Raw genomic sequence first — 27713 nt, 5'->3', positions numbered from 1 at the left:
TCTAATAGGGTAAGAAACATTTTAAAGGGAAAGGATTTCTGTGTTTTTCTTTCTTTTAATTCTTTTTTTTAACGTGTAGTGTCAGTCGTGTTATATGGGACAGACTGGGTGGTCAATCTGCACTAAGTGTAGTAGCCAGCCGACCACTGCTGCCTGCACGTAGAGCCGCCGTGGCTGGCGGGTCGCTAGACTCCAGGCGTCGCCCGCTGAAGCCAAAGACACGCCGCTGAGCACATCGAGGCCTTAATAACATTGGCGGACGACAAAAACATATGTATTTTCTTTTTGTGCTGTTAGATACCTTTTATTAAAGGAGAGACATTAGATCTCCATTCTTTTTAATTTTTTTTTATTCAAAGAGAAGTGTTTTTAATTTTGATTAAGGAGAAAATTTTTCAGGCCCAAGGAAGAAGACACCTAAAATATAGAGGTAAAATATTACGTTCTTTTCAAGAGAGAAAACTTTAAGTTCTTTTATTTGCTAACAACTTACTACCTTCAAAGAAGTATGACTTTGTTTGCATTCTCCTACGGGTTTAGTTTCTTATTACCAAGAAAAGCCAATATGCGCAGAAAACATTACAATTTCGTTAAAGTTTATTAGAATTTCTTTCAAAAAACTATTATGAATGGCGATGAAGCCACGGCAATTAAGGCACAAAAAAAGAAGCAAGATATACAAAAAAATGCTTAGGGCACGGTGCTTATAAGGCAGCAGCCGTGAGCAAAGCAGGAGCTGTGAGTTCGAGCCTCACCTGGGCATAGTTTATCTGGTTGCAGCTGATATCTCAAAGCATTCCGACGACGAGAAAAAGAAGAAAGATAAAAAGTAAAGAAAAAGTGGTCTAAAGCGCTAGTTTTAGGCACCAGTCTCCTACCGTTCCCAAATCTGCTGTCTCGTTTTATGCCGAAGCGGTGTTTTCTGGTACGGAAGAACGCAGCCCATGTTACGCGGCTTAGACCAGGACCTTTATGCAATGAATAGAAAAAAATAGGGGACAGATGAAATCTTTTGCAGTAATCTCAATCTCATGTCCTTGTTAACATACCGAGGCCCTGAAACTCCGAACTGTGAAATCGTGGTTATGACGTCATCAATACAGTCGCCATAAGAATTTCCACATTAATTTTTCAATGGCTTTAAACTGCTACAGAATTAATATAAATAGGTCGTTTTTCACCAAATTACAGAAGACTAGCTAAAGATGTTTATGTAGCAATATCTTACATTTATCTAACATTTCGTCTGAGTTATGTCCATCAAAAATGAGAAAAAGTCATTTTTTCATGCTTTTTTGAAGTTTCCCTAAGAGGAGCTGCGTAAGTATGCAACACAACGACAGTCTTATTTTCATTAGTTATGTAACACTCTCTAAGAGCTGTAAAACAATACCAATATGTTTCCTCCCCGCCCTCCGTCCCATTAATAATAAGAGAGGTTCTTAATTTATTTACTGTATGGTGTGATTATTCACTAGTCAGACTGCACATTAGAATTTTAAGGAGACATTTTTTAAAATCTTGCTCAAGACTTGCAAGTACATGTGATTTTCTCAAAGGATAGCGAAACGTCTGTTTTTCTAAACTTGGCACACATTTAAACTATACTTTCACAAAAATAAATCAATTCTACCTACATAACATAAAGCGCTAATTTACATAAAAAAAACGTGAATGATAGCGATGCATTCTTTTGTATGTACGTACATATTTTTGTCTTACCAGCTTTTCTGCCTGATTAAAGGTGATACGTGAATTATTTTGACAAAAAGTGACCTTCACTGAAAATATTATTTTCTCATTGAATCACCTAAGAATTCCGAAACGTAACCGGCAATAATTAATGCATCATGCAAAAAAATAACAAAGAGTACACCGAACAGTAATATGCAGTGGCACAAACGATTATACTTTTTACGCTATGAATAGCTGAATGTCTTCACAAATTCGCTGATAAAATATGAATCACATATTAAACATCTGAATCATCTTTGTCGCTAAAAGATAACGGAGACTCCGGCATAGAAGGTTCCTCATTATCCTTCTCGTCATAGAAATCGGGACAGCAGATTTGGGAACGGTAGGAGACTGGTGCCTAAAACTAGCGCTTTAGACCACTTTTTCTTTATTTTTTATCTTTCTTCTTTTTCTCGTCGTCGGAATGCTTTGAGATATCAGCTGCAACCAGATAAACTATGCCCAGGTGAGGCTCGAACTCACAGCTCCTGCTTTGCTCACGGCTGCTGCCTTATAAGCACCGTGCCCTAAGCATTTTTTTGTATATCTTGCTTCTTTTTTTGTGCCTTAATTGCCGTGGCTTCATCGCCATTCATAATAGTTTTTTGAAAGAAATTCTAATAAACTTTAACGAAATTGTAATGTTTTCTGCGCATATTGGCTTTTCTTGGTAATAAGAAACTAAACCCGTAGGAGAATGCAAACAAAGTCATACTTCTTTGAAGGTAGTAAGTTGTTAGCAAATAAAAGAACTTAAAGTTTTCTCTCTTGAAAAGAACGTAATATTTTACCTCTATATTTTAGGTGTCTTCTTCCTTGGGCCTGAAAAATTTTCTCCTTAATCAAAATTAAAAACACTTCTCTTTGAATAAAAAAAAATTAAAAAGAATGGAGATCTAATGTCTCTCCTTTAATAAAAGGTATCTAACAGCACAAAAAGAAAATACATATGTTTTTGTCGTCCGCCAATGTTATTAAGGCCTCGATGTGCTCAGCGGCGTGTCTTTGGCTTCAGCGGGCGACGCCTGGAGTCTAGCGACCCGCCAGCCACGGCGGCTCTACGTGCAGGCAGCAGTGGTCGGCTGGCTACTACACTTAGTGCAGATTGACCACCCAGTCTGTCCCATATAACACGACTGACACTACACGTTAAAAAAAAGAATTAAAAGAAAGAAAAACACAGAAATCCTTTCCCTTTAAAATGTTTCTTACCCTATTAGAAATTTTACCTACACTGGGGATCTGCCTTGCTTCTTCAGTTTCTTATTCAGACTGTTAGCAAAAACGTTGGTTTGCTGCATCATTCAGTAGCATATTCTGAGTTCGAATATAATAAATTTCATAGAGACCGAAAAGCTCATGTCCACGAATCAGTACGGCTTTAGAAAGCATCGCTCGTGTGAAACTCAGCTTTCTCTTTTATCATAATATACTGCGAAGCATGGATGAAGGGCATCAGGCAGATTCCATATTTCTAGATTTTCGAAAAGCATTCGACACGTTACTCCACTGCAGACTGCTACGAAGTACGTGCGTAAGGAATAGGCTCTCAGGTATGTGACTGTGTCGAAGATCTTTTCATTAACAGAACCCGTTTACTCTCCTCGACGGCGAGTGTTCATCGGAGACAGGGCTAATATCAGGAGTGCCCCAGGGAAGTGTGACAGGACCGTTGCTATTTTCTAATATACATAAATGATCTGGCAAACAGGGTGGGTAGCAATCTGTGGTTGTTAGCTGATGATGCTGTGGTGTACAGGAAGGTGTCGAAGACAAATGATTGTTGTTTGATAAAAGATGACCTTCACAAAATTTTTAGTTCTTGCGATGAATGGCAACTGGCTCTTAATGTGGAAATATGTAACTTAATTCGGATCAGTAGGAAAAACAAACCCTTTAATGCTCGGATTTAGCGTTATTAGTGTCCTTTTTGACACAGTCACTTCGTTTAAATATCTGGGCGTAACAGTGCGAAACCATACGAATGGAACGAGCATGTGAGGATTGTGGTAGGGAAGGCGAATGGTCGACTTCGGTTTATTGGCAGAATTTTAGGAAAGTGTAGTTCATCTGTAAAGGAGACCTCATGTATGACGCTAGTGCGACCTATTCTTGAGTACTGCCCGAGTGGCGTGTTTGGGATCCGCACCAGGTCGGATTGAAAGAAGACGGCGAAGAAATTCAGAGGCGAGCAGCTAGATTTGTTATTGCTAGGTTCGATCAGCATGCAAGTGTTACGAATATGGTTAGGGAGCTCAAGAGGGAATCCCTGGAGGGAAAAAGACATTCATTTCGAAGAACACTACTGAGAAAGTTTAGATAACGGTCATTTGAGCTGACTGCAGAACGATCCTATTGCTGCCAACATATATTTCGTGTAGTGGCCACGAAGATAAGATACGAGAAATTAGGGCTCATACAGAGGCATATGGACAGTCCATTTTCCCTTGCTCTATCTGCTGGTGGAACAGGAAAGGAAACGATTAGTTGTGGTACAGGGTACCCTCCGCCACACATCGTACGATGGCTTGCGGAGTATGTATGTAGATGTATTTTAAATTCATTATTTGTAGCTCTCGTTTTTATTGTATTGAGTTACTCGTCGTAGTCGTCTTGGAGCTTGGGGATAGAAAGGAAACAGGTGGATAATGTCGTGGAATGCTGCAAGTGTGTAAGCTGCTGGATGTAGAGAAGATGCTGGGGTTAATGCGTCAGTAAAGGAGTCTCACCGTTAAATTTTAAGTTTGTGGTTACTGTTTCGTACCTGTTAAGTTGATGTCTAGTAAATTAATGTCCTTGTTCGCAGACCTTCCATCATAGTCGCAACAGTCGGCCAAGTAATTTCAAACGTGCACTTTCCATTGGTCTCTACAGGTCATTATTGATGTGGACTACAGTCGTTCATTACCTAATGTCTGAAAATTAATTCCTGCTTCCGTACCATTAGAATACACATATTCTGCATGCATAATGTTTTTGAAGATGAAAACATATAGCTGTTTATGCATCTCGACGCGTGGCAAAAAGCAGTTAGTAGTTTTTGTTAATGAGAAAATTGCAAGTAGAAGGAACCTTTCTTTTCTTTTTTTGTCTTTAACCTGTCTGTATCCTGTACCTTCACGGGGCTGGCTCCTCAATTTCGATTTGGTAATGTTAGTGGTAGAGGTGGCCGAATACCCTTCCTGTCGCATTATTAAACCTTACTCAACCTAAGAATTACGTAGGAGTGAAAGGTGAGGTGAAATCCGCAAATATATTCTACGAGTACCCTATGGATAATTTCATAGTTAATTAAAACCGTCGAAGGTATAATATGACTGACAACTAGGGTTGCCAGATTAAATTGAAAGCATAACCGAACAGTCTGGCGAAAGAATTTGCTGCGCCTAGGGTGAACACATAAAATGCTTAGTAAACAGTAAAATTTATATGTGCTATTTCCAGTTAGGCATTCAACAGTTTTTTTAATCGTTATCTTCAAATTACAGCTATTGCGTAATTCAGTTTTTACCATATTGGCACTCAATTTATTTCTAGTGTCCGACCATAAATGATTAACGTTACTGAAGACTCTTCCCACACAGGCATTGCTGCCTGTAATCGCTATTATCCTTTTGGTATTTCAGGCGTTTCTGCTCCATTTAAAAACGTTTTCCATGAAAACGACTTGTGGAAGTAGAAGCTTGACTTTCTAATTGGCAACTAGCAGCGCACCAAATGTTTACTGACTTGAATCTACAAATTAATAAATAAATTAGTGATATGAACAGAGTTCTAAAAATACAGAACCACCCTTACTTTGGTACCGAACACGGAACAAGGGGACTGTAATAACGAACAGTTGAGTAAATAACTGAACACTGGCAACCAACTGACACACGACTAACTGGAAAGATGTTTATAGTGCTCATGACATGAATAAAAAATATAACACATTCATGAACAATGTCAGTACCATGTTTGAAAACTGTTTTCCTCTAAAAGGTACTCAAATTAAACAGAAGTCTATAATAAAACCATGGATTACACAAGGGATAAAGATTTCCTGTAAGACAAAAAGGAAAATGTATCTGTCGACCAAGAATAGGACCAATGCTGATGATTTAGTTAAATATAAAGAATACTGTAAAATATTTAAAAAAAGTAATTCAGAGATCTAAACAAATGCACTACGAGAAGAAGATAGCAATGTCAGGGAACAAAATAAAAGCAATATGGGATATAGTGAAAGAGGAGACTGGTAGAACCAGAAAGGAACAGGAGCAAATAGCATTAAGGGTAGATGACACATTAGTAGCCAATGGACATAGTGTGGCAGATCTATTTAACAAGTACTTTATATCCATTACTGATAGAATGGGATTGTCAGGATCAGTAAATAATGCCCTTGAATATATGAAACTAGCCTTTACAAATAGCAACAGGTACATGAATATGTTACTCACTTCACCAAAAGAAATAACTTTCATTATAAAATCTTTAAAAACAAAGCATTCTAGTGGTTACGATGAAATATCAACAAAGTTAATTAAGGCATGTTCTTGTGAGTTTAGTACAATTCTAAGTTACTTGTGTAACCAGTCAATTATAACTGGGACATTTCCTGACTGGCTAAAATATGCAGACGTTAAGCCTCTATTCAAGAAAGGGGATAAAGAGATACCATCAAACTACAGATTGATTTCACTTTTGCCAGCATTCTTAGAAATTTTAGAAAAAGTAATGTACAGGCAGCTTCTCAACCATCTGACCACAAATAACATTATCAAGAACACAGTTTGGATTTCTGAAGGGTTCTGATATCGAGAAGGCTATTTACACTTACAGTGAAAGTGTACTTAATTCATTAAATAACAACATCCTTTTAAATAAATTAGAATTCTATGGTGTCACGGGCAGTGCTGCAAAATGGATCAAGTCATACCTCGATAACAGGAAACAAAGGGTGTCAGTGCAAGGGACTAGTGAATTAAGTCATCAGTGGTGTCCCACAAGGATCCATCTTAGGGCCATTGCTTTTTCTTGTGTACATTAGTAATCTCTCATCAGTTACACTTCCAAAAGCAGAGTTCGTTTTGTTTGCAGATTACACAAGTAATGCAATAAACAGTATGTCGAATGTAGTTCAAGAAAGATCTGCTAATGATATTTTCATGGATATTAATAAATGGTTTAAAGCCAACTAACTGACATTAAACTTCGAAAAGACTCACTACATGCAATTTAGAACCTGTAAGGGGTTTCCACGCAGCATATGCATAAAGTATGAAGAAGAGCAGATAGAAGAGGTTGACAGTCTTAAATTCCTGGGATTACAACTTGATAATAAATTCAGTTGGGAGGAGCACATCACAGAACTGCAGAAACGCCTTAACAAATCTGTATTTACAATTCGAGTGTCAGCTGACATAGGCGACATAAAAATGAAAAAGCTTGCATACTTTGCCTACTTTCATTCCATAATGTCATATGGTATAATATTTTGGTGTAACTCTTCAAGTCAAATAAAAGTTTTCAGAGCCCAAAAGCGTGTACTCTGTATTATTTGTGGAGTAAATTCATGGACGTCCTGTAGAAAACTCTTCAAAGAACTGGGTATACTAACTACTGCTTCTCAGTGTATTTACTCCTTAATGAAATGTATCCTAAATAATATATCTCTTTTTCCAACAAACAGCTCAGTTCATACATACAGTACCAGGAACAAAAATGATCTTCACAAGGACTTAAAAGCACTTACGTTAGTTCAAAAAGGGGTCCACTACTCAGGAACTCTCATCTTCAATAATATGCCAGCAAACATAAAAAATGTAGTTACTCACAAAGATCAATTTCAAAGGAGCCTGAAAGACTTACTAGTGGCTAACTCCTTCTACTCCACTGACGAATTTTTTAATGGAAACAAATGATGTATTGTATATATTCATACTATTAGTATTGTTATTTCAGCTTAAAAAAATTACATGTTCCACATCCACGAGGATCTCCTCAGCACGGATCTATGGAACGAAAAACTAATCTAATCTAATCTACCATACTTACCGTCGTTTTTTTACTTCACTGCAACTGCGTCCGGACAGACCTCAGAAGACCTAATGGTGTCGACCGATCACTGTGTCACCTCATCCGATAGGCATCATTGGATGCAAATATGGATGGGCATATGATCATCACGCCGCTCTCCCGTCCATTGTCAGTTATCGTAAGCAGAGCCTCTTATTCTCAGTGAAGCAGCACCTCAGTTGGCCCCACAAGAGCTAAGACTTCATTAAAGGCTCTGTTTCAATCCAATGCAATAAAATGTCATTACATAAATATTCATATAAAACACAAAATAAAACAAATGCGTCCAAGTACATATCTTACTTTGTTTTTTCTTGGCTATTACTTAAACTTCGTTCTGGAACAATTGCTTCACAAACTTTCAACCATAGATTTTCATTTATATTTACACCTGAGGATTTCTTTAAGTTCGTTTTATACAAAGCTGATAGTTTCTCGATTTCTTCGATCAAAGTTTGAATCAATTCACCTGTTATCAGCGCCACTTCACCGCCTCAAACTATATACAGAAGACTACCAGGTTAAAAAAGAACTAAATAATCGGCCAGTGTGCACACTCGTCTATTCAATCGGCCTGACTGTTGGTAACCAATGAAGTCTGAAGGGAATTGTAGTACCATTGAAATATATTATCGGCTGATTTCAAATCTTTTTAGTATCTGCATTCGCAGATGTCTTCACGGTAATTAAGAGATGAATAAAACTATCAGCTGATCAAAAACCTATTCCATGCACTGTCAATAACTGAGGTGAGGCGTGGGTACCACCCATTCTCTGTCTCTTTGGTTCCATCCCGTCATTCGCTAAGTCGGATATCGAAAAGCACCTAAAAACCATGTCCAGGCTGGCCACCACACTCGTCATCGTCGTTAATGCGCCGGCGGTTTCCATCCGGGGCAAGCGTGTCTCCCCGAATCCTGGAAATGGCCTGCTAACGAGCGCGGATGAATTTACTTAAAATGAGCTAGGAAGAACTATTATTTCAGTTCTGCTAGTAAATATTAAATATGTTTCTACTTATAAATCTCATTTTATGAGGTAAGTTGCAGTATCTTGTGGGACGTCTTATACAAAGGAATGAGGTCCTCTTCTGAGCTTTCACTGTGTTGTAACGAATGCCATAAGAGGAAAAGATCTGCCTATGTTTAAGGTGAATATCTGGATATATCTTTTTCTACCGTATCTCTCCTAGCACGTGCTCCGTTTCCAAATGTAAAGGTCATTGACAGGACGTAAAAAACTAATCTTTCTTGCTTCCCGAATTAGTTGCAGTGGACACAGAAGCACTGAGGGTGAGGGGCAGAGCAATGTGAATGCTCAGAACCGAGATTTTTCTCCGTTTTGCGCATTACGTCACTGTCGTGAAGATCCGCTCATTTCGCGCGCTCCCGTATGTGTTGAAGCGAGTAAGTTTCCTGTTGCTGCTCTTTGTTTTTCTGTTCTGTCACGTTCCTCGTTCTGTTTGGCATAAAATTAATAATGCAGAACTAGGCTGTGGCTTTACGTGAAAGCCACATTTAGAAAACTGATAATAAAGATGCAGCTCTTCAGAAGAAGTGATGGCATTAACTTCAAAAATTCTACTATCTACAACGTATTTTGTAAAATCTTAGAGTGCAATACCTACATTGCATCTTACACTGAGGTGACAAAAGTCATTGGATACCTCCTAACGTCGTGTCGGACCTCCTTTAGCTCGGCGTACTGCAGCAACTTGACATGGCATGAATTCAACACATCGTTGAAAGGTTCCTGCAGAAATATTGAGCCATGCTGCCCCTATAGTTGTCCATAATTGCGAAATTGCTGCCGGTGCAGGATTTTGTGCACGAACTGACCTCTCTACTAAGTCGCATAAATGTTCGATGGGATTCATGTCAGGTGATGTTGGTGGCCAAATCATTCACTCAAATTGTCCAGAACGTTCTTCAAAACAATCGCAAACAAGTGATGCCCGTGACCGGGGCATTGTCATCCATAAAAATTCTTCAACTAGTCGAACATAACCATTTCCAGTCAGTGATTGGTTCAGTTGGATCAGAGGACCCAGTCCATTCCATGTGAACACAGCCCACACTACTATGGGGCCACTACCAGTTTGCACAGTGACCTGCTGACAAATTGTATACACAAGTTGTCAACAAGTGTCTTCGTGGGGTCTGCTCCACACTCCAACCCTACCATCAGCTCTTACTAGATGAAATCTGAACTCGTCTGACCAGGCAAAGGTCTTTCAGTCGTCTAGGATCCAACCGATATAGTCAAGAGCCATGGAGAGGAGCTGCAGGCAATGTCGTGCTGTTAGCAATGGCACTCACGTCGGTCGTCTGCTACCGTAGCAGATATGAAAAGAATCGGTGTCTTTTAATTTGGGATCAATGTAAAAATATACGTTATATTTATATGATGACAACACATATCAAATGAAAACATTCTTACTGCAACTAAAGAAGGCATAAATTACATACAGCACATCATTGCACGATTTTAATTAGTTCTGTGTAAATGGTTTTTCTCATTGGCTGTCCCATTACTTAAATAGAATCACCAAAAAATAAATTAGAATTTCTCAGTTCTACTTCCGAGTTCAATGTACCTCTTTTTGATGACAATGTTGACAAATTCAATAATTTTATATGAATTTAAAGAGGCAAGTAAACTGATAACTTATTCAAAGTGTACACCTCAAGCGTTCATATAACGACAAGTAACGATTAATAACCAATTGGCTTTTCTGTACAGACAAGAGAGTAAGCCATTTATTTCAAAGGACTGGTACGATGATATAACGAAAATCATGACTTGTTCATTATTGTTAAGACGAAACTTTTTGTTATTTTCCACCTCAACCTAGAGTAAACACACCAGAAATCATTACATCATTACGCGTATAGTTTCTAGGTCAAAACTGCAAAGTATAAATAGCTTTCCCGCCTCCTCGTTACTCAATTTAGCTCTGCCACAGCACTTCACTGGTTATTGGATGATGATCCGATTACTTGCGGTAATCAATAGTGGTCGTTTTGGAGCTTAGAACAAAAATAACAATTTTAACGGTTAAGTGCAAATGAGTTTCGCAGAGTGGTAAAATAATATATATTAATATCGTAGAATTTTTGAAGAAATCACTAAATTAAGATATAAACTCTACTGTCCGTTTTGTGGTAAATGGTGGCAGTAATTAATATACATATCGATTGTAGCCTCGACTAATCGAACGTACTGTGCAATGTCTGCGAAGTTCCAGTTTATGTTCTCCTAAACATAGTACTTAGGAAAGAAATAATATTGTTTCTGTGTGGTGATGTTACTGCGTTAATTCAAAATTGCCACACTTTGAAACAGTCCAATTGAGGACTATTGTAGGTCCTTTTGACGTTGTCAAAGATATGTCCAGTCTTACTATCTGAGGGGCGAATCCATTATTTAACATGGCATCCTGTCTGAGTGATATGTGACTACAGTGTGATAGTAGTGATGAAAGTTTTTATAGAGTGCCGTCTGACAATCGGTGCTCAGAACTTACAGCAGCAAAGTGAAATATTGATGAACTCAAGCTCTGAACCAATAAAGTGTACAATGCATGTACCTGCATACATTAAGAGACGGTCGGGACGACCGTTTAGTGTTAAATCACAGTTTTTTCGGGGATTTAGAACAGAAACAAATCAAGGAAAATCATCAAAGTAAGTTTTTAATTTTAATGAGAAGGAAGTTCATCCTAGGAGGACACCTTAAATTGGGTTAACAGCTATAACACGCGGTGCTGTACACAGTTGACAGATGATTAAAGAGTACTCAGTAGAATAATGTACGTAGACGGACGGACGATGCCTTAACAATGCGGGTCTCGATATCATTATCACCAAACCTTCCTGTTTGTGTTCGAGGGGTATTTCAAGGGTGAAGGAAGTATATGAAAGGCGTGCCCATGTGCGGGAAATACCGGTTCTTTAATGTTTATACAATCTTGCAGTGGTTAGCCATAGAAAAGTCACCATTGAGTAGTATGATGGTTACATTGTGTTATTTAGTTTGTACCCGTTGTAATCATTGCTATCCGTACAAGCATTGATTGAAAGAATTTTGCACTTTTACAATATTGTTGTACAAAATGTTACTGCCTTCAAGTTCCCATGTTAACAAAGCACTTACGATAGAGCACATTCTCTCATATCAAACATGTTCAACAACATTAAAGTAACTAAATTAAAAGGTAACCAATATATAGGGATTGTGCTTAAATAGAGTTCCATGCACAATTCTCTCGTGACCTGTAACCCAAGTTTTTTAACGCCATCGTGGAACTACGGTATCTGATATTATGAACACTACATTGATTTTACTTCGTAAATTGCTTTTTCATCGTATTATTGAAACTGTTAAGCAATAGAATGCATCTTTATATATACTATGTCAGTAGTGACCTAGAAATTTGCAGCAACTCGACAATATCACAATGAGTCTCCACATCATCATTACTGATAGTCTGTTTACTAGAGTTTAATAAAGAGATAAGAAACAAGTGAAAAAAAATGTTAAGAACTAAAGAGAATAAGCATGTCTTCTTGCAGAGTATTAGGAAACTAGCTCTCAAAAATTATCGTTAAATTTGTAAATGTAGTAGTCCGATTTGCTACTGTTTTCCATCGTGTTCCACTTTCTACATTTAAGAAAAAGTGTTTGTGAAAAGCTCGTGCTTATGACTACAAGATTGTTCACTTTTGTCATTAAAGTAGGTGAGTGCAATGTTGAAGTTATTGTGCTTGTTCTGAAATGGTGTTGATTAAATATCCATGTCAAGACATCATTGCACATTTGGCTGTGTGGCAACAAAGTGTTCTGATGGTTATTATAAGGCCACATCTACTCCAAGGAAAAGAAATGTTGATGTATGACATTAATTTTGGGAGGAAAATCCAAGACTTGAGTTTGCTATAAAACCAAACTAGTTTTGAGCCTTGCAGTTTTTAGAAACTACTAATTATTTCACCACTTGTGGTCTTGCTCCCATTGTGGTACCTGAAGATTAGTTTCTTTGTAATTGAATGGGCACATGGTGCAATGGTTTGTTTAGTTGTCACAAATTTAAGCAGAATGTTAGAGGAACATATTGTCCTTTGTGGTGTACAGTTAAATGGAAAATAGTAGTATTTGATACAATGTATTAAAGAAGGAGAGGAAAATGTTTTGCCTCTATTTAGTCCTTGTAAGCAAAGTTTTGTACTGATAGAGAATGTCACTTGCATGATGTGCAGGGTCATCTCATATATTCCTTGCTCTGATTGCTTAGCTGTATAATTTAATAGGTGGTACATTATACTGTACTGGATCATGAAATGTTATAATTTCTTCAAATCAAATATGTTGATTCTTAACTTTCTTTACATACAGCTTCATAAAAAAGTACTGATAGTATATTTGTTCAGTATTGCATATTGCTTGTGAGTCTCTTCTGGTCATGTATCTCATCCACCACCACTTTTGTTCTTGCTAGGCATCTCCACATCCTCCCTTCAATTGCCCTTTGGATTCTGCTGCATGTTACTAATTTCAGAAAACTAATAAATGTATCTCTGATACATTTGCTGTAGACATAATATTCATTAGATATAAAAGCAAAGTCCTGTAACATCATTTGCTGCTACTTTGGAGATGTCATGAAGTACCAGTAAGCTCGTCATAGATTTTCTCTTGCTGCAAGCACAGCCATGTATCTGGTAAAAGATGTTATTGTGTGAAGTTAGTTGCATATGACGTGCATAACTGAAACCTGTGTTATAGGATTTTTACATGTGATGTGTGACTTTGGCTATTTGTAGTGTTTTCATGTGCTGTCTAATTTATATTACTCATACTGTGTTGGCACAGAGCACATTGAAACAAAACCATCACTGAATGTGGTATATATATATGAGAGGGAACCTATATGTTGGTGGCATTAGTTGGACATACTATGGCTTTCTTTTGAGCAACTAGTTTTAATGTGTAACATTTCTGTAATGCCCTTAGTAATTTAACGTTTTTATGATTTATTTTTCCCCATAAATGTGTTTCAAAAAACACAGTATTCATGAAATTGAAATTTTATTGATATTTGCAAGGCTTTGCAGAGTAATTGTAACTATTATTACTCACAATTATGGGCTATATTTATATACTTAGTGCCAGCAAAATGCAGTAATATTCACATGAATTCAAAGAGTACAATATACCATTTTCCATGTCCTTGCAAAACCCTAAAATAAATGTCTTTCTTTCTTTTCTCCTTGCTATTTATCTGGAGTAATATTGATTTTGCATTTGGTAATAGGCATTGTATGTTCCAGTGATTGCAGTATGTATACCAACTGTAGCAAAGACACTGGCAGGATCATCTAACTCTCACAGAAATTTATATGCTAGGCCATGAGCAAAAAAAGTATGAGAAGGCACTCCAGTCTCCCAACCAGAGGTTTGTGTGGGAGCCCATCTAGAAGCAGCAAACTCTGTGTAAGCCATTTGAAAGAGAAGCAGAAAACAAGGAGGCACATAATCTGCTTTCACCCTTTAAGTAAACTTCTGACCCAACACTTTTGCTGTGACACCTTTTTAAAAATGAAATGTTGATAACTGTGATGACAGGTTAGGCAGTCAAAAATATTCATTGTTATATGAATGTCTAAATCGTGTGATATTAGGTTTTGCTTCACTATGTTCATGTGGGATACTAATGAGTAAAAGGAACATTTATGTGTTAGAGACTGCGTGCATTTAAAGCAAGGGAGTGAAGCAGCTGTTAAGTTGATGAGACTAGTGGTGTTAATGTAGCTCTGCTGGTTATCATCTTGGTTCTTTATGTCCCTGCAAGTATATTTCAGTTGTATTTAGAATACTTTATCATTATATTCATTTTATTTTGACACTATTTGTCAAATGCATTAGTCGTATGTTACCCGAAAATCAGAATCCTATGGCCTTACTATCTTACCTCCATCCGTGCAGATTCTGTGAAGCATTGATTGTAAAATACTCAGATGGCTAAAGTCGTGCCTGGAAAGTGAAAGCAGATAGTGTTAGTTTCCTTAATGTCAATGGCATGTCAGTCTGTTTATGTTTCTGCAGTGCAGGTCTGAATGATTTACACTCCTTATGTGTGGAAAGGTCAATGTTGCTCATATTTATGTTATTTTGTAGCTTGATCTTCCCTGTTTTGGCATGGTCTACATCTCATTAAAAATTTGGCCATTTAATGTATTTTTATAGCCTTTTTTGAATCTTCATGATTTATGAAAGTAGTCCCTGATGGTCTTAGGATTTGTATCACTTCTTTTGAAGCAAAAGCAAGTCTTCTCCTTTGATTTTGATATACAAGCTGGTGCATGCCAGTTGTGTGTTTATTGAATTTCCTGTTTCCCATTTATGCAGATAAATATTTCTTTGCATGTGATTCATCCATTGCCTATCAGTTTCTTTAGACAGCAGATTAATAAGAAAAAGCGCAAGTGGAGGAGTTTAAAAAAAAATTGTTAACCTTGCTAATACACTTTCAATGTAATAATAACAGAAATGAACAACACCTCATTGATAAATGCCACATCTGGAACAGTTGTGCCAAGTTTACAAACAACAAAATAACACAGATCATGATTCAAAACCATACATCTTGCTCTCTTTAGAGACAGTAGAAACCAAGACATGTTGCAGCGGAAGGACATGGGGGTTTGGAAGCTCCACCAGCACCTGGCTTGAGATTAATGTGAGGTGCGCAGGAGTCTGAATTTGTAGGAGGTCTGGCAGTATATTTTCCATTTGCTGACTTTAGTAATGGGCTGGAGTTGATCAACTGGTCAAACGAGTATGAAGTGAATGGGAAATGGAGACATAATTACCCAGCAGATTGACTCGAACTATACATACATATTGTTAAAAAAATCCTTAAAGTCAAATAGTTCCGCCTTTTGCCCCCACCTCAAACCCACGTGTATGTGCATGTTTAATGTTGTTACCATGTTCTTGTCCTTAGTTCTTGTCTTGGACCAATATATTTCTTTTGTTCTGTTATTTGAACACTAAACAAGAATTTCATTCTTAGATTCCTATGCTACCTCCAACTCATGACATCAAATTTTGAGTTTGCAAGTTGAGAATGATGACCACTGTGTGCCACTGCTGGCTTCTGGTGAGTGTACTGTGTGCAACCTGCTGCAAACTGTAACTCAAACTAGCTGTGTTGTTTGAACGCCATCCTTACTTCCTGAAGATGATTGGCTGGTTTGATGAAGACTTCAAGCATTGTATGACGGGTGAAGTACAGCTCATGATTTGCAGAGTTGATTGTGGTCTTGTTAGGTTTAGAGCCAGTTGGAGGGCTTAAAATATTGATAAAATGTGATGCCAATTTCTTCATCTTCACTACTGGATACCAGCTTCGTAGGCTAGGCATGCGTTACACGCAGGCCATGGTTAATTTTGTAGCCCAGTAGGCTCTACATGTGGCGTTCTCATGTTTTTAGATTAGAGATTTCCCCCCTACGGGCCCAATGATAATTACTAGCTGTTTATGGAAAGAGGAATAAATTGGCCACTTTAAGTTGTCAGGAGTACATTCGTTTCTTCAAAGCAGGGGTTAACTGAAGGAGAATCCATTTTAAGTTCCCAGAAATAGTCCTTTTCATTAGTTGTGGTAATTGTAATGTAGTACTGACAGAAAGCTGGCTGGCACTGGATGTGAATAGGAGGCAAATCGTAAATTCCCATCTGAATATATATTGCAACTGTAGGCTGACATCCGATTTGTGGCTCTGTAATAGCCTGGAAGAACTTCTATCACATCTAATATGGCTGGCACTGAGGCCAGATGGGAGCTAATAGGAATGAGACGACGACCAGACAATAAAATACGATAATTGAATGCTTTCATAGACCATTTGCTTCAGGAACAGTAGTGGCAGAACACTTCCCAAAAAGCTTGGAGAATGTCACATAAATTTTCTGATGGCGCTGTTGTAATTGGAGAAGATTTTTTTGAGTCAGCAGCTATATATTTGTACACTTCTGATAGGTACAGGAAAAGGAATACGTATGATATTATGTTTATTGGGTCTGTATGTGATCTTGAATCCCCCATGCAGTTGAAATCTTGGTTGTAGTGACAGACCGATCTGTAGCCCAATGTCTAGGTTACGTTGGAAAGTGATAATTTGGTTGTGAGTTTGCAAAACCTACAAATGTGTATGCCAAATTAAAGGTGCGGTACCAAATTGATCTGTAGCATAACCATATTTAATGTACTTTTCACCATGGAAACTTAAACTACAAGGTAAAATCAGAAAAATGAGTGAAATCTGTATTAGTGGTGTTATACTTCGTGCAAAAAGTCTTACCCAGAAGTTGGAAGGAAACACAGGTCACACATGCCTACATACATAGTAGAAGTGATCCAAAAACTACTGTCCAATATTGTTGACATTGATTTGTTTTAAAATCTTAAAACATATTCTGAGCTCAAACATAATGAGTTATCTTGAACAGAATGCCCTCCTCAATACCAACCATCATAGATTCTGAAAATATTGGTCATGTGAAACCCAGCGTGCCCTTTGTATAAAGGTAGTCAGATAGATTAAGTATTTCTTAATTTCTGAAAAGCATTTGACTCAGTACCACATCCACACTTATTGTCAAAAGTCCAGTCAAATGAAATTTGTGACTCAAGTGAGGACTTTTGGAAGGGAGGATACAGCATGTTAGCTTGGATGGAGAGTCAGCATCAGATGTAGAAGTAAGATCAGGTGTGCCCAGAGAAGTGTGTTGGGTCCCTTGCTGTTCGTGTTGTATATTAATGACCTTGCCAACAATATTAATAGTAACCTCAGACTTTTTGCAGATGGCACAGTTATTTACTGTATAATGAAGTAAGCTACAGTCTCAGAGAAGTAGCATAAATATTCAGTCAGATCTTGATAAGATTTCAAAGTAGTGCAAAGATTGGCAACTTGTTTTAAGTGCTCAGAAATGCAAAATTGTGCATTTCACAAAACAAAAAAATGTAATATTCTGTGACTGTAATATCAGTGAGTCACAGTTGGTATGGGTAAACTCATAAAAATACCTCAGTGTAACACTTCGTAGGGGTATGAAGTGGGATGTCACATAGGCTCATTTGTGAGTAAATCAGGCCGAAGACTTTAGTTTATTGGTAGAATACTGGGCAAGTACAATCAGTCTACAAAGGAGATCACTTACAAATCACTCATGTGACCTATTCTAGAATACTGCTAAAGTTTGTGGCACCCATACCAGATAGAACTAATGGGGAATATTGAACATATACATAGAAGGGCAGCACAAAAGATTACAGATTTGTTTGACCCTTGGGAGAATATTATAAAGGTGCCGAAGAAACTGAACCGGCAGACTAGAAGACAGACATGGACTACCCCAAGAATGTCTACTAACAAAGTTTCGAGAACTGGCTCTAAATGAATCTGGGAATATACTACAACCCCTTATGCATTGTTCACATAGGATCATGAAGGCAAGATAAGAATAATTATAGCACTCACAGAGGCATTCAGACAATTGTTCTTTCCATGCTCCATATGTGAATGGAACAGAAAGACACCCTAGTAACTGGTACAATGATTTAGCAGTATTTCCACAAGATTTTATGCCCAATAATTCCAAAATATCCAGTTTTCTAATTACACCATCATTGAAGCATAAAATAGCATGCACTTCTATGTAGTTTGCAGAGTATGGATGTAGATGTGAATTAAAACTATGTGATTGACTGATCTTTACCGAGGTTGCAGGTTTGGGCTCCAGTCTGGCTCACAGTTTTAATCTACCAGAAGGTTTCAAATTAGCACACATTCTGTTACTGACTGTTAATGTCTACGCAATACTCTTTCATCCAGGAATGCTAGCCTCATGAGGTATAAAGTAGGAGTTCTATGAAGTTTGGAAAGTAGGCAATGAAGTACAGTCAGAAGTAAAGCTATGAGAGCGCATTCTGTAGTGCATTAGCCAATGGAAGGCAAAGATGCTAGGTTCAAGTCCTGGTCTGGCAGGTAGTTTCAACAGGAGACGGAATGCAGTTTGTATCCCTATTCTGCCAATGCTATTTTACCCTTTGAATAGGTACACTTTTCAAAAGAGCTATAAGTGATAAAACAATGAAATTTTTACTACATACACTGATTGTTTGGTGGTTCTCCAATTACTTGTAATAACTTATTACCATTTGTAGTACAAATTAACTGAATTTCATGTTTCTAACCGCATTAGTTTATCAAATAATGGTACCTGAAAGTAAAAAAATGTAGTTTTGAGAAAAATTTGTTTAAAGTTTAATATTGCAATTCTACTATAGTTATTGATGAGAATTACTTACCGCTAATATTTTCCTGTGCCATACTGAGCATCATCTGAATCATACTGATCTTCTTTTCTTCTCTTGGTCCCTCTTCTTTTCTGTCTGGCTCCTTTTGTGCTTTTTAATTTAGCAATATCTGCTTTGTGGATTCTCTCTTTATCTGTTTTTGCACCAATGATTTAGCAGTATTTCCACAAGATTTTATGCCCAATAATTCCAAAATATCCAGTTTTCTAATTATACCATCATTGAAGCATAAAATAGCATCATAAACACCAAATTTCAGGGTTGTAAGCTGAACAAATACAATTTTCGGTAACCAGTTCCAAATGACAGAATTCACACAGTCGTTTAAATTTTGGGTTTTCCCATTAAGACATTTGTTCAACAAGGTATCTTTACAAAGGTCTCTATATGGGTTTAATTTCATTCATTACTGATGCAGGTAAAGAATGTTTGTGGTCATATTTGGCTCTTCTCCTGCACCAAGTGTCGGGATCATTCGGGCAAAGACCATGCACTGGATTTTCATTTGTGGAAAGCTTATGGATAAAGATAGCCCATACAGCTTCTTTCATGTTTTCTAAATTCCCTACATTTCTTCTTGTGGCCAAGCCATAATAATTCTGTAATCTATCTATTTCAACATTTGTCAGGTGACCTTTACCACCTATCTTCTTACCATCTTCCAATACTATTTTTTACTTTTCTTTCAATAATCTTCTCGACCTGGACACCATTCTCTTCTGGACATGCCCAATGCACTCTAATTTAGAAATTTTGACATTAGGACCATAAGGTTGTTCTGCACATACCCATCATAAGCTTTGCTGTCACCGTCCCCAGATTGCACAGAGCGTGAGGAAAACCATCATATCTCATGAAAAAATTTTCGTATTTATATAAAACAAAAATTGTTTCACTCAGGAAAGACCAGGCATTTCAAATATGCTAAAATCTAAAAGTCGAATTTTTGAAGCCCATTCGCCTTCCGTCTCCCATTAATTTGAAAGGAAGTTTTGCTGATTATTTTAGCTGAATTTTACTTTGAGCTGTTTGAGAACCAATTTGTGAAGATAATATTTTGTATCTCCTAATGATTAACGGATTCAGTTAATGTAGTGGAGGATATCAGTGTTCATAAGACTGCTAACAGTGATCACCAGTGTTACAAAGACTTTACTAAGCAACAAGATACAGATTGTATGCTGTTTGATTATTAAATGCCAAACATTCATCTCCAAGGATGCAAATATGGATTGTCAGCACGTAGGCTCAAGAGCATTGTACAGTGCTCTTCAGACATACATGTGCCAAGCAAGCTTAAGAAGCATGATAAGGACCTGCTATTATCGTTCAATAGCTGTGTGAGAAAGTTGATCCTGAAAGCAAAGAGACCTTCGTTACACATTTTAACAAAAACTAAACTGGCATTAGGAATTCAATACAGTGAGTGATCTGTTTGATCAGTGGTATCAAAGTGATGAAAAAGTCTGAAGAGTTAGTAAACAGACCTAAATCCTCCATATAGTCGCTTAAGAGCATGGAACTTGAGAAAAGCACAGAGGAAGTTGAAATACCGAGTTCTCTCTTCTGAAATTGTTTCACCGAGGAAGTGTATGCAGCAATACATCTTCTTCACTCATCACGGAAATGCTGAAATGGCAGATATTGCAGGAATGGAATAAAAAATAGACTAAAATTCCTAGAAGGGTTTCCATTATGATACTATGCAGATTGTTTGAAAGAACTCCATCCCCTTGTAGCAGCAATTGAGTATGAATTACTTTAGTAGCAAAGAATTATAAGCAATTCGAAGAAGGGGCAAGTCACATTACCAATAATGGCTGTTGGACAGAAGCACAAAATTATTGGTCTATATTGCTATTGTAAAATTTTGGAACACATTTTTATGCTCATATATGAAGGCCTGTTTGGAAATTGAAACTGTTATATGTGGAAGATGTTCTTAGCTTGCACTGTCCATCCAAGGGGCACAAAAAGCAGTGCATAAAGGCACCTAGTTTGAAACAGCTTTCCTTAATTTCAGAAGATTTTCAATACTGTTCCACACCATTGCCTAGTGAACAAAATACATATTACAAAAATATCTAACCATCTTTATGATCAGATGCAGGTCTTCCTAACACAATAAACGTAACAAGATATTAATGTGGTGAAGTCCTTAGATGTAAAGGTAACTCTTGTGTACAGAAATTTTTGGTTATTTAATGGGATTTTAATAAAATTTAGGACATGCATGATGCTTAAAAAATGTTTTGTTCTCTTCAAAGCATGCAATATAAGTACACTACCCTTTTTATTTTCCAGTTGCCTTACTGATATCGTATCTCATGGATAAGTTGGTTTGCTGATGCTGTTGAAATAGGGAACTTGCAACACCAGAAAATTACAGCCAGAAAGACCTGCAGACATTGGACACCTGTTGCAGGAATTTTCTGTTGTCCTGCAGAAGAAACAAATGTATCACATGGCTGCAGAGTGAAAAAGTATTTTTGGAAAAAAATCCTCTAGACTATGGTTAAGCCATTTCTCTTATGTATCTCTGCAAGGTGTCCAGGAGAACTTCTGTGAAGCTTAGAAGATAGGAGTAGAGGTACTGGTGAAAGTAGAGATATGAGGACAGGTTGTGAGTCATATTTGGATACCTTTGTCAGTAGAACATTTGTCTACAAAAGACAAGGATCCCCAATTTGAGTCCATGTTCAGCACACAGTTTTAATCTGCCAGAAAGCTTTAGACAAATGTAATATATTACATGATAAATCTCAGGGAAGACTCAATATTAGAACGTTTGGCCAATTCTTAAGTATCACACATTAGTGTGTGACTTACCAGCTAATATTAAGGTAGATGAGAGAGAAGATCCAAACAAGAGTGATGTGTTTCATGCAGGTTCATTCAGTAGTTGTTAGTGTAATGGAAATCGTTATCAAACTTGAATGGCAGACAGTCCAAAACAGGACATGTGCATCACAGAGGTTTACTGTTAAAATTCTTAGAAAGCATTCCACAATATAATACTTCCACTTAAACAGTGTGAAACAATTGTCATGACCAAATCAGAATCACAATGAATCAACGAGACTTATTGAGAGTTAATTTTTCCTGGACATCATTTGTGAATGGGACGAGAAAGAGAAGAATGACAGATGAAGTGCACTCTGCCACAAACAGTGAGGTCGCCTGTATGGATGTAAATTCAAGGTCTTGGTCTAGGATTCTGATAGACATATACACACACTTTTTTTTTTTTAACCATCTTAGCTCCTAGTGAGTAATCAACTGTGTGCATGATCTTGTACTCCTTTTATATTTGTCTAGGCCTTTGCCATATTGTTTCATTTTGACTGTTGGTAAATAAATGATTTTCTTCTGTGTTAAAGTATTTTGTAGATATGATATTAACTTTAATATTTAAAGTTTATACATCATGTTTCAAAATACTGTCTGGTAAGTAGACAGTTTTTAACTGATTACATGCTTTTCACTGTTGTGTTTTACTTTTTTGTTTTGAATTTATATATATAAAAAAAGTTTTCATGGCTCACTGCAAGAAAGTAGAACATCACAATATTATAATTCTTCATTCTCTTTTTAGTAATTAAATGTGCGATTTCCCCTACTAAAAAGTATTCGCAAATTGCTGTAAGAGAGGGTTAATACTTCACACAGATCAAAACTGTTGTTGCAATATTATATGTGCACAGAAATTTTTGGTTATTTAATGGGATTTTAATAAAATTTAGGACATGCATGATGCTTAAAAAATGTTTTGTTCTCTTCAAAGCATGCTATATAAGTACACTGTCCTTTTTATTTTCCAGTTGCCTTACTGATATCATATGTTCACATCACAGATGTAAAAGTTAACAAAAATGTGTTTGATGTGCTACACATTGCAGGTGTGATGAAATAAAAAGAAAAATAGCTCCAATAATAGCACAGATTCATACAACAGAAACTACAGATTGGAATATGAGAAATGTAAAGAAAAGATAGCTTGCTGCTCAATGTAAAGATGAAATGTTGAGTTGCAGACAGGAGCAACAGAAAGACACACATTAGCTTTCGGTAAAAGCTTTCTTCAGAAAAGGGAAAAACACACACACACACACACACACTCGCGCGCGTGCGCACATTCATTCACACAAGCAGGTTTGCCTCATGCACACATGACTGCCTTCTCCTGCACCTTTACAGTGAGCAGCAATCTATGTTTTCCTCATATTGTTCATAGCACAGATTCAGAATTCTAACATTGAGATCGTACAGGTACAGGCTCTCTGGTTCCCCAGTGGAAGTACGCTTGTGGTTGTCCGGAACTAGAAATATTGAAAATACAGTGCTGTTACCTGTGTGATGCTTAGTTATTGTATGCCTAATGTAACGGGAATCTTTATTCCATTATTTTATTGCCTTCACAGAGGGAGTACAATAAATCTTAATTACACTTTCACCATTGCTCTATTCAGTTTCCTATTTCTTCCTATTTTTCCTTCACATGGAAAAAAATTGTCAGCCATGGTGAAAGGGTAAAGACCCAACCCAACTTTGTGTTTCCTATATGTGGGAGACACTACTAAATATGGCAGTCGTGATATATTTGTCTCAAAATGTGACCTATTAAGTTGTCTCCTTCTTGTTGTCAACTTGTGACACACATTTCTTTTCTCCTGATTTTGATTCAGTACCTCATCATTAGATAAACCAATATATTCTTGAGGAGTCTTCAGCAGCACTACATTTCAAAGCTTCTGTTCTGTTGATGTTATGTTTATCGTATATATTCTACATCCATATAGGGTTACAACCCAGGCAAATACCTCCAGAAAATGGCTTCCTAAGCCATAATTTTATATTTGATTTTAACATATTCCTCTTTTTTCAGCCTTTTATTTGTTTGTTTGTTTATTTATGGCCAGACTGTGGGTTTTTTTTTTTTAAAAAAAATCCCATTCACTTCAGCCTTAAATTATTTTGCTGCTCAGATAACAAAACTTTCTCACTACTAGCCTCATTAACTCTGCTTTCCTCTGCATCACCTGATTCAAATCTACTACATTCCATATCCTTGTTTTACTTTTCTAGATGTTAATATTGAAATCAGTATTCAAGACATCGATTCTAAACAGAAATTTTCTAAACAGAATCTTACAAGACCTGTTGCTATCTGTGTCGTAATTGGAATGTCTTGCATGAAGTTTAAAGTTTTTCTTTCTTCTCAGTGAACTTTAATCCCTTTCCTAAATTTCTCCTTGGTTTCCTTTACTACTAGCTCAATATACAGATTGAATAGAGTAATGGATGGGCTACAATCCTGTCTTAATTCCTTTCTCCATTACTGATTCACTTTCATGTCTTTAAACTTTTATGACTGTAGTCTGGTTTATGTTCAAGTTGTAGATAACCTTACAGTCTCTGTACTTTATCTCTGCTGCCTTCAGAATTTCAAAGAATGTATTCTAGTCAACTTTGTCAAATTCTTTCACTAAGTCAGTGTTTTTGAATGTAGGTTTGCCTTTCTTTAACCTATTTTCTAAGGTAAATCGTAGACTTGTTGCCTTCTGTGTTCATATGTTTTTCTGGACCACAGATTGGTGTTCCTTCAGGACCCTTCTACTAGTCCTTCCATTCTTCAGTAAACAATTCTTGGTAATATTTTGCAACCATTTTTTTTATAATTGATTGTTTGGCAATATTTACATATGTTGGCATCGGCCTTCTTAGGAGCTGGAATTATTAACTTGTTTTGGAACTTTGAGACTGTTCATAAGGACAAGCTCTCATGGATTTTCTTCACACTTACAGACTTACAGGATTTGAAGGTCACTCCCTGGACATAAAAAAAATCTCGAAATAATTGCCTCTGAAAATTGGAACATTTCTGAGTGCTGTTAAGTATCAAACATTTTTATCTTATCAACTGAGTGTGTAATGTAAGTATATGGTTCAAATCTCACTAGCAGCAGCTTCTTTCACTTTTAGTTTTGTTTTATTATGAAATGGAAATGTTAGATTACACATATTGAATCATAATTTTAATAAAATAACATATTTTTATTTTTAATTACTGAGTACATGAAAGTCTGAGTAGTCACAATAAATAAAAATTTGGTACCAAAATGCCACACATCAAATAGAAGATAAAATACTTTTTTTTTATTCTACAAATTGAGAAGTATTGTCATAACCTGATGTGGGTCGCAACATATTTAGTTTGAATCTCACAGTCAGATTTGAGGTGACATATGATTTGAGATCATCCGTCTGTGGCATGTGAGCAGCTCTGTGCAGGAGTGAGATGGCATAGGACCACACATCAAATTGGCAAAAGCAATTGGCGCTGTCTGTACTAGTCCGTTACAAGGTGTACTGCTAATATTCCTACCTTGATGACCTTTATCATCATTATTATTATTCTGGCAGTCCTTTATGCTTCAATCATTACACCTTCATCCCAGGGGAAGATTTGTCCCCAAATTTTAAGAACTAATTTATAATTATTTCTTATACAACTTACACTTTTTATATTGAAGCATTGTGGTTAGGGATAATTTAACTTATGAGAGCACTTCTTGTGAGGTAGGTGTGTACATAGTATACATACATAAATATATATGTTTTTATTTATCTTAAACATGTAAATACAGATACAAAGGTTTTTCTGTTAATATGGTTAATCCATCCCTGAAACACAAATTTGCACAATATGTAATCACATCTTTTTCATCCTCCATCTGCGATCTGGTGACAAACCATTAGGTTTAGGAAGAATTGAACTTTTAGGAGCATTCTTGTGAGGTTTTCCCACGAGCGTGATTTTGATTCCAGGCACATGATTGTAACACTTTTTTTCTTGCAATTTTCTGCAATGGATGCTGAGTTTGATATATCGAAGATTCATTCCTGGAGTTATGAAGATGGTGGTGATTACTAATGCATAGGTGGAAATGTGTGATTCCCAGCTGGATTTCTTGGTATCTACTAATCTTTTATGTGTACCTAAATTATTCACTACCTCATACATATGCTGTCCTATCCCTCATTTCTACTACTGTTGCTAAAGTTAGGCTAAAGAGGCAAACTGACCAGGGCTGTCTTCTAGGACTGATCACAATGTCTTCCTCCTATAGCCTTGGTGTTGCAATACTTACGTAACACCCACTTTAATCAGTTGCAAGATAGAATTGAGGCTGTTGTATCTCCTCATGTTTCAGAGCTTGTCAACTTGATTTTATCACAATCTGACAGCTCTAAAGTAAAAACAACTGCTTCAATCTTCTTATTCATTAATTGAAGCATTGCATTTGGTCCAGGGATCCTTAAAACATGAAGAGGTTCTCTCCAGAGAGTTGTTAACTTCTTGCCTGTCCTCTTCTCATGCTTTCGTCATGTAATAATACTCCATCACCTGCCTTAAATTCCTTAGCATTTTTCCTGCTATCATGGTATCCCATATTCTTCTCTTTACATTCCTTATGAATGCTCCTTGCCATCTGGTGCATAGGGGGCACCCTGTTCTAAAGTTCTATTACATAACCATTACATTTGTATTGTTCTTTGTCTGGATCCTGCTGCAGGGCCTGGAAATACTGCATACTGTGCTGAACAATAGCTCGAATGGATAACACTAGTTAATGAATGAGACATGGTGTTATACTCAAAAGTGACAAAATTCAGTCATTCATCCCAGTCTTCTTTCTTCATCCCCACATAATGATATAGATATTCTGTTAAGAGTTTGATGTGTTCTTTCAAGTGTTCTGTTCGTCTGCAAATGGTATGCACAAGAATGAATTTTCTCAATATTCCATAAACGACAAACACTTTAGGATGTTACTTAAAATGTGTGAACCTAGGCACTTAATAAATAATTTGACCCTTGGTCACTTAATAATAGTGATGATATTCTATACTTCCAGATTACTTTCTGCATCAAGACCTGCACTGTTATCAGCATCCAGTTGTGCTGTAGGGCTTGATGAATTTCATGAGGGCCTACTGAAACATTAGGTTGTGTGTGTTCCCTTTCTCTGTTCTCTGAAGCAAACCAACCACACCAGTATCACAACGAGCAAGTACCTGGTTAGGTATTTTGATCAGCACTTAGGGCATCTTGTCCTTATTCGCATACTTTTGTTCTTCTGACAACTCTCGCAATTTTAAATGTACTCTTCTATGTCTTTCTTCCCGTGTCTCCATGATGTATACCTTTTAAGATGGTCATATTTGCAGCTGATCACTTGGTGCTCATGAATGGGCAAGTAATGAAATTGTTTCAAAATAGCTGGTTCCTCCTCTTCAGTAATCACTGGTTGGTGGCTATTTTGTTCTTCCTCGTCGGTTTCTTCCTATCTTCAGGTGGCTATAGCTGGTTCTCCTGGTATGTGTTACAATCCATCTGATACTCTGTTTTGTGATCCCATTTTGTAAATAATCTCAGTCATATTCTGCCTAGTTAATTCTGAATTTCATTAATCTTGATAACAGATCACTTATAGACACTAACCATTTCAAGGGTTTGTGATCA

General features: G+C 36.9%; 1 protein-coding gene across 5 annotated transcripts in view; it reads left to right on the top strand.

Annotated features, from left to right (window-relative positions):
• The first annotated feature begins 11025 nt into the window (after window positions 1–11025).
• The window catches only part of LOC126474574 (E3 ubiquitin-protein ligase COP1-like), a 51852-nt gene continuing 35164 nt past the window's right edge, over window positions 11026–27713 (top strand). The window contains exons 1-2 of one of the 5 annotated variants that reach the window (XM_050102053.1): window positions 11026–11486; window positions 14130–14292. In XM_050102053.1, the coding sequence (XP_049958010.1) occupies window positions 14209–14292 (84 nt within the window). In that variant the 5' untranslated portion in view covers window positions 11026–11486; window positions 14130–14208. Of the gene's footprint in view, window positions 11487–14129; window positions 14293–21490; window positions 21670–24991; window positions 25077–25101; window positions 25120–27713 lie in introns of those variants that run through there. The other 4 variants (XM_050102074.1, XM_050102066.1, XM_050102059.1 and 1 more) reach the window with 4 other exon arrangements.

This window comes from Schistocerca serialis, chromosome 1 (assembly GCF_023864345.2).
Source record: "Schistocerca serialis cubense isolate TAMUIC-IGC-003099 chromosome 1, iqSchSeri2.2, whole genome shotgun sequence".
Taxonomy (NCBI): Eukaryota; Metazoa; Arthropoda; class Insecta; order Orthoptera; family Acrididae; genus Schistocerca; species Schistocerca serialis.
The sequence above is the reverse complement of the archived record's forward strand: the minus strand, read 5'-3'. Positions and strand labels throughout refer to the sequence as shown.